The sequence below is a fragment of the Setaria viridis genome, chromosome 8 (assembly GCF_005286985.2).
Source record: "Setaria viridis chromosome 8, Setaria_viridis_v4.0, whole genome shotgun sequence".
NCBI lineage: Eukaryota > Viridiplantae > Streptophyta > Magnoliopsida > Poales > Poaceae > Setaria > Setaria viridis.
The window spans coordinates 22463949-22479097 of NC_048270.2; the positions used below are offsets into that span (position 1 = coordinate 22463949).

The window sequence follows — 15149 nt, forward strand, 5'->3', positions numbered from 1 at the left end:
CAAATTTACATGTACTCTGACTGGACAAATTTTAGAGGCTTGGAAATCATTAAAGATGAATTCTTAAGGGTGCCTTTGAGTAAGATGAAAACGAATTAATTAGGATTTTAACCAGAACTAAAAGTTTCATTTAGGTTTTCCACATAAGTCTGGAGAAAACAAAATTCCTGGAAAACACAAGGTGTTCCTGTATTATTTCATAGAAAAAGAGCATTTTAACCAAAGATAACTTTGTTCAAAAGAGGGTGGAAATGTTATGATCAACGTCATTTGTGATAACAGGGACTCACTAGATCATTTGTATTTTCATTGTCCATGGGCAAAATTCGTTTGGAATGTAATTTCTATGGCTTTTAGATTGCCTCCTAAACCATACCTTCCTCACAGCTTTGTGATCACTGGATTAGGAAGTTTTTGGACTCTTTGGAAAAACTTGAAACGCGTTGCGTTTTAATAGGATGCCTGAAGACCCTTTTTCGATCTTTTTCAGGCAAGCCATTTTTTTGAAATCTTGGTCTGTGTTGCAAAAAAAAGAACAAAACAGGGAGTTGCTGGAGTGGGGCGCAAGACTGCTTGGACAAAACGTGAGGGAGGTCTTTGATGCAGCAAAAGGATGGTGCTCGATCACGTAGAGTATTCAAGATCAGGGGAAGCTATGAAGATAGTAAGCTCAAACTAGACGATTCCTCGAGTGGTGGTGGAATAATCAAGACAAAAGAAAAGGTTTATGTGGAGTGTCACTTCGTGGTTGTACAGGTGAGATGCGAGTGAATGTGGCCTTTTTGGTATGCTGGCTGTTTGTTTTTTAGCAAGGCAAAACCTGTTGTTTTCTTTCTGTACTCTCAGTTGTTTTTCCTTTTAAATGGTCGGTCAGGCTGAACTTTGGTGAGGCTACCGGTTCTGTTGCTTCTTTTGCTTAGTTGTTGTTGTTTTATTGTGTAATCGTCGATGTGTTGATGCACCATGTGCGTGTGCCTAATTGGCCCGCGTTGTAACAACATACTATCTTTCTTCTTCTAAATACAACGATGCGCAGCTCTCCTGCGTATTCTCAAAAGTTGTTTTCCCTTTTGATCCTTTTAGTATGTACTTATTCCCTTGTAGTCTTGGATGGTTTTCCTTTTGAATCTGTTTGTATCTCGTGTTGCTTGTTCCTAAGATTGGCTAGCTAAAACGCAGTAGCTCATCAAACTTGTGAATTGTGATTGTCTCCCTCATCTCTTGACCCTGCAGCAATGCACTATGAACACTTCTGCATATCATCGGTCCTGCAAAGATATAAGTCATGATTTTTTTTTCACGAAACGTGAAGCAAGAGCTGCTCCTGGCCCTGCACAGAAGTGATGCAACAAAATAAGCGCGAAAAATGTCCAATGCAATGTCTCCCTATACACTGCACTATGGAGTAATAACAGTGCTGGAACTTTTTTCATTTTGTACTTGTAAAATTTAGGCCATCGTTGGAATCTGGAACCACACTACTTTGCCGTGAATGATGTAAGTTTTGCAACCAAGACACACATATTGTGTACTTCATCATCGCTCCTCTTCTGGGTTTGGGGCTTGCCGCTGGCTCAACCTGCCCACCTAGCTCGTCTCCATAGCAGCATATGACTATATGAGCTGGACTTCACAGAACTTGTACTTGGGCCAAGCTCGAAAGTAAATCAAGTTATAGTGTGAGACCACCAACAAAGGATTTTTTATTTTAACCCTTTTTAACTAATTTTTTAATAATAGTCAATACCAAACTATATTTCTAAGAAATAGCCCTTTTAATCAACCAAACATTATAGTGTGACGAATACATAAGTCATCCATATATATTGGCGTGATCAAACTCCCACACCGATGTGAACGGTGAGTCACGCCATATGCAATGGCATGATGTCACTCATGTTGACATGCAATTTTGATATTTTACGTCGAACCGATGCACCTCAGTTTTTTCAACTTCTCAATTTGCATGCTTTACAAAATATGACTCTACATCTCTGAATTTTTTGGTTGAAGAGATTTGTTCTTCATTTCTATCTTCACAGGGCAGACTTACGGAGGGTTGAGTGAGGGCACACGAACTTCACTCAATAGTTTTAGGTTAAGGAAACCAACAAATATTCACCATGTTTAAGCTTTGTAAATTTACACATTCTTGAGGTATGTCCTCACTCAAAATTTGTGTTAGGTCCGCCCCTTCTTTTATTTTTCCTTTTCCTTTCTCCTAACCAAATGAATGCATAAACAGTTAAACACTGGCCCACATCCATTGAATCCAGGCTCCCGTGCCTCCCTCGCTCACTCACTTGTCTCTCCCTCGCTCACTCAAGAAAATAAAGACGGTGGTGCTACTAGGGTTTGATGAATCTATATAGATGGTATGATCCCCTTCAAAATTTCTGGTAGTTAAGGCTCCTCCTTCAAACCTTAATATCTCTGCTATTCAATGTTACTATGCATTAGATTTGGGGAGAAATACACGTGAACGGAAAGAATGATTTAGTCCATAGCACTATTGTCCATTCATCTAGAAAATGAAAAGAAATGAGTAAAATAGAGAAATGGAGAAAAAATCTCTAAATTAAAATAATTGCAGGCAAAGATGGGATCAAAGTTTAAAAAATAGAAAATATCAAAATTTCAGCCGGTGGTGGTGTCCGGTGTTCAGGAGCGCGAGGACGCGGCGGACGAGCCCGACTCGGACAGTCCGATCGAATATCGATTCCGACTAGGAAAAGCGATCGTCCGAACCTCGCCTCCCGGGCCCACATACATATCAGCAATAAAGCGATCCCGCTCCGACTCGCCTCCGCCTCCTCTGTCTCTTCCTCCTCTCCCCGCGTCGTCCGCCGCCACGAGCCCAGCACCGCCTGCCTCCGCACAAACCAGCGCCGCCGCCGACCTCCATCTCCGCACCAAAACAGCGCCCTCCGCGAGTTCCACCTCATCCATGGCGCCTGTCGGAAAGCGCCTTCCCTCCCTCACGGAGGGCGAGCTCCTTGCCGCACGCCTGCGCCGTCGTCGTCGCGTGCTCCGCGCGCTCCCGGCCGCGCCCAAATCGGCGAGCGCACCCTGCGCCGCCGCACTCGCGAGATTAGATTCGTACAAGCGCCTGAGGACGATCGGGGAGGGGGCGTTCGGCGCCGTCTCGAAGGCGCGCGACAGCCGCACCGGCGAGGTGGTGGCCATCAAGTGCCTGCGCGAGAAGGGAGGCGGCGGGGAGGCGGCGGCGCTCCTGCGGGAGGCCGCGCTGCTCGCGGCGTGCGCCGCCAACCCCGCCGTGGTGGCGTTCCGGGAGGTGGCCCGCGGCGGATCGGGGCCGGAGGACCTCCACCTCGTCATGGAATTCGTCGGCCGGAGCCTCTACGACGTCATCAGCGAGCGCCGCCGCCTCAACCTCCCGTTCAGCGAGTCGGAGACGCGACGCGCCATGGCGCAGCTGCTGGCCGGCGTGGGGACGATGCACGCCCACGGCATCGTGCACCGCGACCTCAAGCCCGGGAACGTGCTCGTCGGAGAGCGCGACGGCCGGCTCAAGATCTGCGATCTCGGCCTCGCCAGGTCCGTCGCCGCACCGCCGCCGCTGGACGCGGAGCTCGAAGGCACGCCCGGATACATGGCGCCGGAGGTGCTCCTCTGCGAGAAGGGCTGTGGAAAGCCCGTCGACGTTTGGGCGCTGGGGTGCATTATGGCCGAGCTCGTCGCCGGGCAGTCGCTCTTCCCAGAAGACGACTTGTGCAAGCAGCTGGTGAATATCATCGACCTCCTAGGGATCCCCGACGATGTGTCGTTGATGCCACTGGGCATCACGGCGGCGGCGCCGAGCAAGCTGCGGGACAAGGTGCCAGAGGAGCAGCTGTCGGCGGCGGGCTTCGATGTCCTTCGCGGACTGTTGCAGTACCACCCCAAGGACAGGCTCACCGCCGCAGCGGCGCTGCAGATGCCGTGGTTCGGATGACTACTGATGATGCTGCAGCGACTTGAAGATGACTGTAGTGTTAGGTTGCTGAAGTAGACTAGATTATTTGCCCTATGTCGTCAGCGTGTTTATTTGATGATGCAGTGGGTAAAGGATAGGGTTTAGGTGCAGAATTCTGTTGTTCTTCAGATTGTGTTATTGCAAAAGTGCAATCCCAATCTCCCTTGTAACTGAATTGAAATCCATACTTTATATATTTATATACGATATTGAAACCATGCTTGTTATGTTTGTAATTTTGTTATGCAAATGAGACATGCAACCACTCCGAGGGCCATCGCCTCTCACGTCCCGGCATCAATGGATTCAACAGTGCAGCGATGGTGTTAATTGGACTCCACAGTTCACAGATCACACAAAGCGATTTAACAATGTAATTGTTCGAACACAAACTGTGGAAATTACATATTTGATTCATACTAGCTAGGTACAGCTTTCTTTCTGAATTTCTATAACCTTCGTTTAAACATGATGCATCCCCTTGCACAAGAGATAAATAAGGGAGGACGTAAAATGACAAGGAGAACACTAAAAACAGGGCCTTCACAGTCCACATTTCTCATCTCTGTATGCAACATATACCACCCGCTCCAACAGGTGGTGTGCAGAGTGGTGAGGGGGGCGGTAACGAACGGCGAAGCTGAAGCAGGAGAGAATTGGGGAGGCGAGAACAAGGAGAATCTGTGTCACCACGCTAGCATCTCACACCTTACTTGGCCTGCCCCGGGGCAGCTTCCCAGCTCGTCACCCGCGGCAGCGCGAGCGATCACGCAGTCACAGGAAGACAGTCGCACAGTGCAGACGACAGACTGCCCCGTCAGTTACCTTCTCCAGACAGGACCCTTGGATTGAAAGAAAATGAACGGACGCCAAGATTTTAATTTTAAACCATAGCATTTCTATTGGAAAAAGTATATACACTGGCCTAGCAGGCTAGCACGTTGTGGCACTCGCTTGGAAACTATGTATGGAAGTGTTGACAGAGTACAGTTCTTGGTCAGCTTGAGCCTCACATCCGTCATGCACACAAGTGTTGACAGAGTACAGTTCTTGGTCAGCTTTGGATTAACTATCTGCACAGAGAGCACCAAAGACGTTCACCCATTTTTTTAAGAAAAGGTCAGCAGCAAATCAAAACAACCACCGAGGATGTTCCAGGCCAATTCACCGCAGAAAAAGGAATAGCCCCTCCAGCAATCACAGGCACTTTCAGTAAAATAATTTGTGCAAAAAGAAAGGGGTACAGCATAACTAAACAGTCCGCTATCCAAATTATAAGTCATTCCAATTTTCATGGAGAATCAAAATATCTTAAGTTTGACCAAATTTATACAATAAAGTACTAATATTCATGCAACCATATAAATACCATTAGTTTCTTCATTAAATATATTTTCATAGTATATCTATTCGGTGCCATAAATATTTATTTATTCATTAAATATATTTTCATAGTATATCTATTCGGTGCCATAAATTTTTGTAATTTTGATCAAACATAAAATGATTTGACTCTCCAAGAAAATTGGAATATAATTTGACTCTCCAAGAAAATTAGAATGACTTACAATTTGGAATAATTTGGAACGGAGAGAGCATCATGTAAAGGCTCCCGAAATTTGTTGTTGCCACATAATTCACATCCATTCTGCGCTCATCAATGAGGCGAAAACTATAGACATGCATAATGCTTTCTACATCAAAACTCTATATGCCCAGGCCTACCTATAGTTCAATCCTACCCGAATTACAACCTCAACAGCTCCAATCTAACAGAATAGCCCATAGTTGATCTCCAACCATCAATTGATCCATTCCTCCAAAAATGTCACCCTGGTCTCAATCGAACGATCCAGCCCAAGTATACAATATGTTCTCAAGCAATGATCCTTAGCTACCTCAGTTAAATCATAGTCTCTTCTGCTTGGCCACTTGAGTCCGTCTGATTAGTTGCTCTAGCTTCTTCCATTTCTTCTTCACTCTGGAACTGACTTTCTAGAACATCATTTATGTTATCAGGTGGGCACTGGTCCGCATGGTTCCTAGTGTTTGTCTGGCAGAAGCACTCTGGCCACGAGTTCGTGTAGAAAGACTCTGGATGGATTCGCTTGTGGGGGCCACCGAAATGTGTGTTGAACATGACCTGCCTGATCCTCTGCTCAAAGCCAGCAGTACGGCCTTGGGCCCTGTCGATGAATATCGGGGCAAGGGCCTTCCTGTTTGGTGTGATTGTTGTCCGGAAACCGTAGTACAGGCGGTGGCCCATGAGGTTGTTTGCAAAGTTGCTTGGGCCATCATATGTGGGTATAAAAATGTCTGACAGGAGACAGACCATGTAATCAACAGCCGATCCTGCTAGCCCTTGGGTATTTTCTTCCAGCTTTCCGGGTCCAACCGTGCTGTGGTTCTCCAGACGTGGAAACATAGCCTTGAATGGCTTCATGAAACGTTTCCCACCAAAGAGCTCACCAGAAGCAAGGTAAATGCGCGTTGTATTGTCAAATCCCATAGCACGTAGAATAAGACCTACCTGCACAACAATATAAATAGAGCCTTTGATTACTTCAGTCGTTTATGCAATGTCAGGTATGTTATTGATTTTTCACTCTTTCACTTATTTTTCTGCTTTAGTAAGAAATAATATTCACCTATATATTTTTCAACTTTGCTCCATATAATCATTTTGTATCAACTAAAATGATTCGTTAATGTTAAGAGTACAGAATGTTACATGATGTTCAACCAATCATGGAAACTAGAACAGCATTCATACACACAAACCATCAACGGGGAAAACAAAATGATGTAGATCACAGATTGCTTAGGTAGAAGTAGAACGGCAAACTGTTCACAATACATGAAGGAAAGGTACAGAGAATAGTACATCCAACAAGCATGTGTATTCATGTCTGCTAATTTTAGAATATGACCCATTGTTGATTGTTTAAAATGAAAATGTAATGTAAATGCAAAAATGTACAAATGTACCCATGGAGTTCGGCTAAAAAACTGAACTAGGATGCATGTGAGTACATGAAAATGTAAAAAAACTCTTGGGAAACCACCCAGAGACGTTCCAAACTGTACTCAAGTACCATACCATAAGCATCAAAACCACTACGTTTACCTAAATAGGTATTCAGCTTAAATTTGCACCCCATTCAAAGCAACTAACTTTTGATTTGAAAACACAAAACAAGCATTAGCTCTTAAGAAACATCTAGCAAAAGTCTACAAGAAGATTCAGTACCTCTTCTGGAGTTAAAGGGCACTTTCCAATGAGCCTTCTTTCCCTGGGGATAAGTATCTTTTCTGCAAAATGTTCTTTCCTGTACTTCAACAGAATTTTCTGTTCTTGAGGCCTGAATATGTCGATGCACCTGCAATTTTCATTTTGGTGTAAGGTAAAGAAAATGGCACAGCAAGTAATGGCAACTGCATCAAGTTTCATGCACAGGTTATCAATGGTAGTCAAGATCAATGAACTATACAGTGCGTAATGATACTGTTTGATTATATATATGAATTTATTCAGAACTAAGTGATTATTTTTAATAATAATTTAATTGAATCCATACCCAGCAAATGCAAGCATATCCAACTCAAAACGAAGATGAATTGACATGAAATGGCCTTCTGAGCGGAGCTTGGTCACTATCTCACTGCTTGTTTTCATGATATGTGGCTTGAATCGTAGTGCGTGATAATTCACCCTGCATCTCAATCTCTGGAGCTCTGGATCATCAATATCTTCTGCCAAACGGTGTGAAAATGGAGTTAAATATACAGCCCCATATTTCTTCATCTTCTCCAAAGCAACTGTTGCATACCAAGATACTGGTGCATCTCTAGGTGGTCGAATCTGTCATGACAAAGAGTGTCCCATGAGTACAGTATGCTCCTAACAATTTGACCTTTTAAAGATAGGGAAACGATAATAGTATAACTGAATTCAGTGTGCTTTCAATTTATTCACCTGATGTGCCTTGAGCTTCTTGGTCTTTCCATTTGCAGTCATTTCTGGAATGCTCATAACAATTCGAACATCATATTTCAATGTCTTGATGAAGTGGGGAACATCATAAATACCTACAAAACCACTGGGTGCATATATAAATGCAGAAGATAAGTAAACACCAACCACGGATGATCATGCAGATCATTCAACATAAAGAAAGTTGACCAAGAAGATAATTACAAAGCCAGAGATGACGTGAACTGAATGTAAATTTAGAAACTGAAACCTCACCATAATTACCGAATAAAACATCTTATAAAGAATGAGATCATACTGCTTGTAAATCATTAACAATGTGCAATCACCTTATTATTTGGAAATCAATTACCCAAAACTTAATAATTCAACTTTCAATGATGTATTAGTCCAACTCTGAACAGTTATAATCTTGGCACAGTAACATCTTCATGATGGCATTACACAAAAATGAAAATAAGGATTTCTAAGCAATTGCAGGTAAATGCATCACATGCTTCTCCTACAAGATATTATAATATGATACTATCTGCAGTGTCAACAGTACATGCTTTCACTCAGAGTATATTAAGTTTTTTATCAATAGTAAACTTTCAGACTGGACACTGAAGCAATGTCAGACTCAAGTTTCTCATAAATTCCTACATAAGGGCTCTTTCCTACACAATGTTGGAAGGTCATTGACTCTGCCATGCTAACGTTGTGAATCATCTGGAAAGAGAACAAAAGCTGGGTATTCAAGGGTTCACGTCCCCAACTCCCCAGCAAGAGATGGAACTCTGGATCGCTGCCGGAGTAGAAGATCGTGGTTGTTTACTGTTCTGAGAATAAGACTTAGATCAACAGTGTTTCTAGTGCTTCCAATTGGTTGTTTTCTTCTGTGTGTAAACCTTTCCAAACAATAACACTAGAAAGCACTAAATTATATCCAATCACATGGCCACAGATAATTATAAGAAACTAATCGGCATGGCTGCCTACATGGAGGATTAGGTCAAATATATAATGTTAATCCCACATATATACAGAATATTTGGTTAGAGAAACAAATAGAGATGTGGTTCAACAAACACAATAAGATTACTTCTGTTTGTTGTAAAAATTCTCAGTTAACTTTGTGGGCAAACTAATTATATCTCGTAGAGATTAAAAAAACTAGTGGTGAAACAGAATTATTCACAAAGAATACAAGGTTTGTGGTAAGCCATACGTGCAATAATCTTCCTGTATGATAAAGCATTTCAGACAAATTACATACCTCTCATCATGCCAGAATGAATTTGTGTCTAACTCTGGCAGCACTAGTGTAGCATTCATGATTCGTGCAGCAACAACAGCATTACATATCTACAAAATCAAGACAACACTGATCTCAAATTTCTTAGCTATGTTACCATGAACATAAATTTGCACAGTGAATTATGCTGCTTTAGATGCTAAGTTTCTTGTATGAATCATACTGCACTACGTTGTTGGTTCAAGCCACCGTTGCACCGGACGCGCAAGTACCCACTGCTCTCAGATTCAGTTGGTGGGGCTGCAAGTAAAGATATTACATTTCAGTATAACCATTTACCCTCACTCGGAATGGCATGCAACTGGACCAGTAACTTCTGCAAGGGTACAAAGAGAAGCTTACGAGACCAATACGTGCGTGGTGCAGAAGATGCTCTCCAGCCATTTGAATCTGCAGTTCTCCACAACTTATTTACATCAACATCCTTGAGTAGTAGCATTGATGTCAGTACAAGAAATAATATGGTAGAAAATTCAAGTAAGCATAGTATGTATATCATTATAGTACTATCTTCCAAGTCCATGCATATACGGCAAATGAATCTGAACTGAAAAGATAAGTGACACACCAAAAATCTATATCTAAGAAAATTTTGCTGTTTCTTTAACATTACTCCTAATCTGTTTAGTATTGTATTTCCAAATGCAACACTATCAAGAGTGCCACTTAGCATTACGTTCTGGTCAAAGTGTTGGTAACCAATTCCACAGAGAAGATGGTGGTGATTCCTTACCAACTCAAATACATGTGTTTTATGCCTAACTTCATCATCCCAAACCACAATAAAGTATAAAACGCATTGGAAGTTTCATTCCCACACCTTATTTTCATGCTGAGAAATGTAATCCATGCAAACTACCAGCTGGAACATCATGTTTTTAAAGCATTTGGTAAATATTTGTCACGTTTCCTGCAGCTCCTTGATAGCCTTGACATACTGCACTCAAAACAACCATAACTTCCGGTAGTTTACTCCATATACTGTATATTTGATCCACTTAAAGAAGACTTTGCGAGGTCTTTAACCGTTCTATAAACTTCTGAAGCAATGCAGATGCAAGATGACATGGTGGACAGGATCAAACTTGTGCTGATTTTATCTTAACTTTAGTTAGTGATTAGTGAGAGTGACGCAGATGTCCTGTCTCACATCTTAATAAGGTGTATCTACAGTCAGTAATGGGATTCAAGCAGCTACCGAACACAATGTAGCATGCATCTAGCATTTAATCCCTGCTAAGGAGCTCCAAGTTCTAACATCTGTAAAGAGCACCCACAATTGCCCACGAACGAGCAGGGACATCACAACCATGCCAATGCTTTCAATTATCATTCCACACACCAAGCAGAGCGAACCGCAAACCCTAACAGAGAACCGCACGCTAGAAAAGCAGGCGGCGGGCGGGCGTGGCGAGCGCACCTGGACCCTGTACGAGGCGCCGAACAGGCCGACGGAGGAGGAGGAGCAGAGCCAGATGGTGCCGGCCACCAGCGCCGCCACGGCCACCCAGAGCCGCGCCGGCCCGCGGCGCCGGCGGAGCGACGCCTCGCTGCCGGGGTCCCTGCAGGGTCCACTCGAAAACCAACCGAAATCAGCGGCGGAAACCAAATCAAATCACCGGAAAAGGAATCGCCGCCGGAAGCGGGGGGTGGCTCTCACCTGCGCATTGGGATCGCGCGGGGTTAGGGTTTGCGCGCGCGGATTGGGGGGAATCGCGGCGCGGGAGGGAGGGAGGGAGGGAGGGGACTCAGATCTGGGGCGGGGGAGGGAGGGAGCGGGGCGGGGGAGTGTGCGTGGGCCGGTGCAGTGCAGTCCAGGTGTTCGGCGCGACGCGGCTGCGCGTAGCTGGGAGAGGATGTTTTCTAGTTTGAGCCTTTGAGGTGTCAGATTCTGGTTGGTCAGATTATAAATGTTGTTTATTGATTACGGTGAAATTTGTTGGTTTGGCTGATTTCAAAATGAGATAGGTACACTGCACTCAAATTCTCTGGCTACACCCACCAATAATTTCCGGGGGCTTTAAACCTTTTTGTTTGTACTTAACCTAAGAAAGAATGAATATAGGTAAGGATAGAACTTGATTTTATTGGAGTTTGTTGTTGTATACATCCTACACTACGATTCATCGGTTTGAACGGCAAACCGCCGAGAATAATTGAATCCATTCGTACGTTTACATCCTTAATCTCTATCTAGCCTTTTCATATCATGGATGTGAACATGTACATAGAGGTTCTCTTAAATGTGCTTCCAATGACTTAATAATAAAGGATAATCATGGGCATGTCTACGCATACTTGTGAATTTCGGACCTAATTCATTCAAAAGGAATTTAGGATCTAATTCACATTTTAATAAGTAACGATATAACTATGATTTTGCAAGCAAAGTCATTGTAACAAAGAAAAAGAAGTGATCGAAAGCTAGGTAACCCTGATTTCCTCGAGATTGAGTCAAAACAAGGTTTAGCAACTTATTATATCTATTTACCGCTTTGTAGTGTAGTAGTAGACCTGATTACTAATAAGTTGCTTCATCTTTTTGTTGTTGTTTGTAAGACATGTAATCTTTTGGTCTATATTTTAAGACCCGTTCTAACTTGTGCATATCTATGACATTATTAGACTACATATTCCCAAGGCTAGACCACCCAAAGTATGATCAATTGGTTGGTGTATAGATCAAGAATAGAGTACATCTTAATACACTTCATTTGATGGAAACATGATATTTATTTGTTGGGATTATCCTCATTTAATTTAATTGTGGTACTTCATTGATTTCAGCAAAGAACTTTTTTGTCTAGTAACTTCATAGTTCCATGAGATGTATCCATGACCGATTTGTTAGCAGCCGGTGGTATAGTACGTGGTACTCATGGAGAGAAAGATTACTTTTAGTTCAATAAATTTAGAATGGTGCATTTTCTTATCCTTTTCACAAAATCACAAAACTTAATATTTTCTTCTCACAAAACTACAAAGTCAGTTACATTCTCCATTCCAACACAATGGGTCGAAGCCCATCTGATGGGTCATGCACGGCAATTGCATGTCTCCTGGGAATCTCGTTTCTAAATTTTTTCCCTCCAATCCTCCTTCTAATTAAGTTTATGTACTTTCCAATTTCCTACCCCCTCTGATCTATTGTTGTCCTGCCGATAAGGATAAGAAGCAATTAATGATGGTGTCTTGTTGAAGTTTTTGGGCTGCAGCCTTCAGTTCTACTATACTAACTTTGCATCATAGTATCAAGGTTCAATTACAAGAAAAAAATTATCCTTCACTCTTTTAGCATTAATGCCTATTGTATTTCTTAGTATTGTAAAAAGACATGAAGTTATATAATGGAATCCAAATACATTTTGGTCAATTATTAGTAATTTCCAAACTTAGGGAGCATTTTGTGTTTCACACAGGGACCTCAAAAATTTAGGTATGGGTCCATGCCACAAGGTAGTTAAACATAAGAATTGTTTTGGCCACACCACCATACAGAGAGGGTGTCAGGGGTTACTCTAGGCACATATGACATGAATGCTATATTTAAAAATGAGTAAAGTACACCGCCGGTCCTCAAACTTGTAGTTCTGTGTCATCCTGGTCCCCAAACTTACAAAACACACAACCAGATCTGTAAACTTGCTAATCGTAGTATATGGGTCCTAATTCTTCATGATTTCCATTATGCTTCTCGCGTGGCATGTTGACTCTATGGTGAGGTGGACTAGGACCTACTCATCCCCATCTCTCTACTCTCCCCTCTCTCATGGCCGGGCACCGCCGCTGCCGGACCACTGCCCGAGGTAGACCGACGCTAGACGGCCTAAACCTACACCCCACCCGCGGGAGCCTTGAAGGGTGCGAGGTCAATAAGGCGGACGACGCGGTTGACGAGGACAAAGACAAGCACGAAGCTGTGAGCGCCGCAGGCTTGTCGATAGGCTCGAGCTCTGACGCCGGGCCGCCGATGCCTCAGGAATGGGGCCGGTGACCTCCTTTTGTGCATGCAAAACAGGTATCGAGATCATGCATGCCTTTTGCCGAGCCGAGCAACATTGCACATGCCCGTGCTGGTGCTGCTTGCTCCTGTGCTCGGGCTGCATGATGCTAGCCACCGACCACCAGTGGGAAAGACGTCACACGCCAGCAATTCCATCTCCCGTAGGGCACTTCTCTATGTTCTCGCTCAAGCCATGTTCACCTCCAAATTGCTAGCACCATTAGTTCACTCTCCATTCCAATTTTCCTTTCGATTCCCCTTCTTTGTTTATCTTCTCCCTAATTCAGAAAGGAGCAGCCATCAAGCCGCCAGCAGCGGCAGTACTACAGTAGCCAGAGCAACCAAATCCCCATGGAGGACGAATCCCAGCTTGAGTCTGACGTTGATGCCAACATTGGAAGGTGAGCGAGAGGAGAATGCGAGCTCCGCCACTGCCCATGGCCCATGCCGACGCAACAACGTGCGAGGTGATGGGGAAGGGATGAGAGTGGAGAGACGGGCTGGCACATGGGCCCTACATGCCATGCAAGCATCTTAATGCAAATTATGAAGAATTAGGACCCATACACTACGATCAGCAAGTTTAGGGATCTAGTTGTGCGTTTTGCAATTTTAGAGATCTGGTTATGCGTTTTGGAAGTTTGGGGACCGAGATGACACAACACTACAAGTTTGAGGATCAGTGGTGTATTTTACTCTTTAAAAATTCAAGCATCTGTGTTGAAAGTCATCTCTCGTATCCTGTCCGTCGAACATATAAATGTGTTGCTCTTGCTTGCATGACAGAATGGTAAACAGAGACATTGGACTTCGATAGAATGGAAGCGTCAGCATTTGGTGCCTTTACAATTGCTGAACGAGACCATATGTTCATTGTTCATGCTGATTAAATTTTCCATACAAACCATTAAAGCACTAGCTGTGTCAATTAGAAAAAAAAATATAGTGTTGTTGATAAAAAAGGATAAGTATAAGCATGTGTATATAGAGGCGACTTGGCATTCCGACTATAGAGATTACATAAATGTATACAACTAGGAATACAAAAGTCCTTGCAAATACTTTATAAGTCAAAATTCTTTAGCCCAAACTCTGTCACTTGCGCCGATGCATGTTTGCAACCAATGTGCATATGTAAGAGTTCAATACGTTGGTCATAGAGTTCTTTCCAAAATAGCCTCTAATATGTTTTTAACCTTAACTTTTATCTTATCTTCTCGAAGAATATGTAAGAATCTAAACTATTGGCACTCATGTATTCTTAGGCTTCCATAATAGCCTCCAATGTCATGCCGGAGGTAGTAACATCCTAGAGTCTCATAACCTGAACTTTTATCTTATCTTTTCCAAAAAACATGTAGTTTCGTTTCACAAGTCTTGTGACGAGTTACATAATACACATAATACAAAATCGCGTGTTAGTTTAGATACTCCATCATTCTCAAAATGTAAGACAGACATTATTCAAACATTCTAATTTAATTTTCAACCAATAATTAGTCTAAGAATTTATTCATTAAAATGTTCGATATCATTGCATTTTGTTGGCGCTAGAAATCGGTCAACCGAATCCCAGCGTCCGACACACGACCCGGGAGAATCTGCTTAGCTCCTGTTCGGGTGATTGCCCTGGTGCGGTTCGCGCGGCGTGCCAGCCAATCTGACCTGTTGATTGGCAAGGAAGAATACATGTCAGGTCCAGAAATCACGATCGGCTAAGTTTCCGATCTCGAGAGAGCTTATCAGCGAATCGGCCGATTTGCTATAATAAAGAAATCGGCTATAGGCAAGCCGATCACTGTAGCCTCGTAGACAGAAAATAACTAGAGTAATCGATTACCAAGCTATGATAACAACACTAGGAACAGATCTGATCGGC

At 43.1% G+C, this 15149-nt stretch overlaps 2 protein-coding genes across 2 annotated transcripts; one reads left to right on the forward strand and one right to left on the reverse strand.

Annotated features, from left to right (window-relative positions):
• Positions 1 to 2851: 2851 nt before the first annotated feature.
• On the forward strand, positions 2852 to 4191 carry LOC117834375 (putative cyclin-dependent kinase F-2). The gene has a single exon (XM_034713969.2). The coding sequence runs from the start codon at positions 2948 to 2950 to the stop codon at positions 3953 to 3955; it is 1008 nt and encodes a 335-aa protein (XP_034569860.1). The 5' UTR covers positions 2852 to 2947; the 3' UTR covers positions 3956 to 4191.
• A 1339-nt stretch (positions 4192 to 5530) lies between these two features.
• On the reverse strand, positions 5531 to 11051 carry LOC117833488 (O-fucosyltransferase 1). Its single transcript, XM_034712998.2, has 9 exons — positions 10928 to 11051; positions 10688 to 10829; positions 9610 to 9691; positions 9431 to 9507; positions 9229 to 9317; positions 7953 to 8076; positions 7555 to 7838; positions 7227 to 7356; positions 5531 to 6506 (listed from the first exon to the last, which is right to left on the reverse strand). The coding sequence occupies exons 1-9, from the start codon at positions 10933 to 10935 to the stop codon at positions 5880 to 5882; spliced, it is 1563 nt and encodes a 520-aa protein (XP_034568889.1). The 5' UTR covers positions 10936 to 11051; the 3' UTR covers positions 5531 to 5879.
• Between the last annotated feature and the right edge of the window lie 4098 nt (positions 11052 to 15149).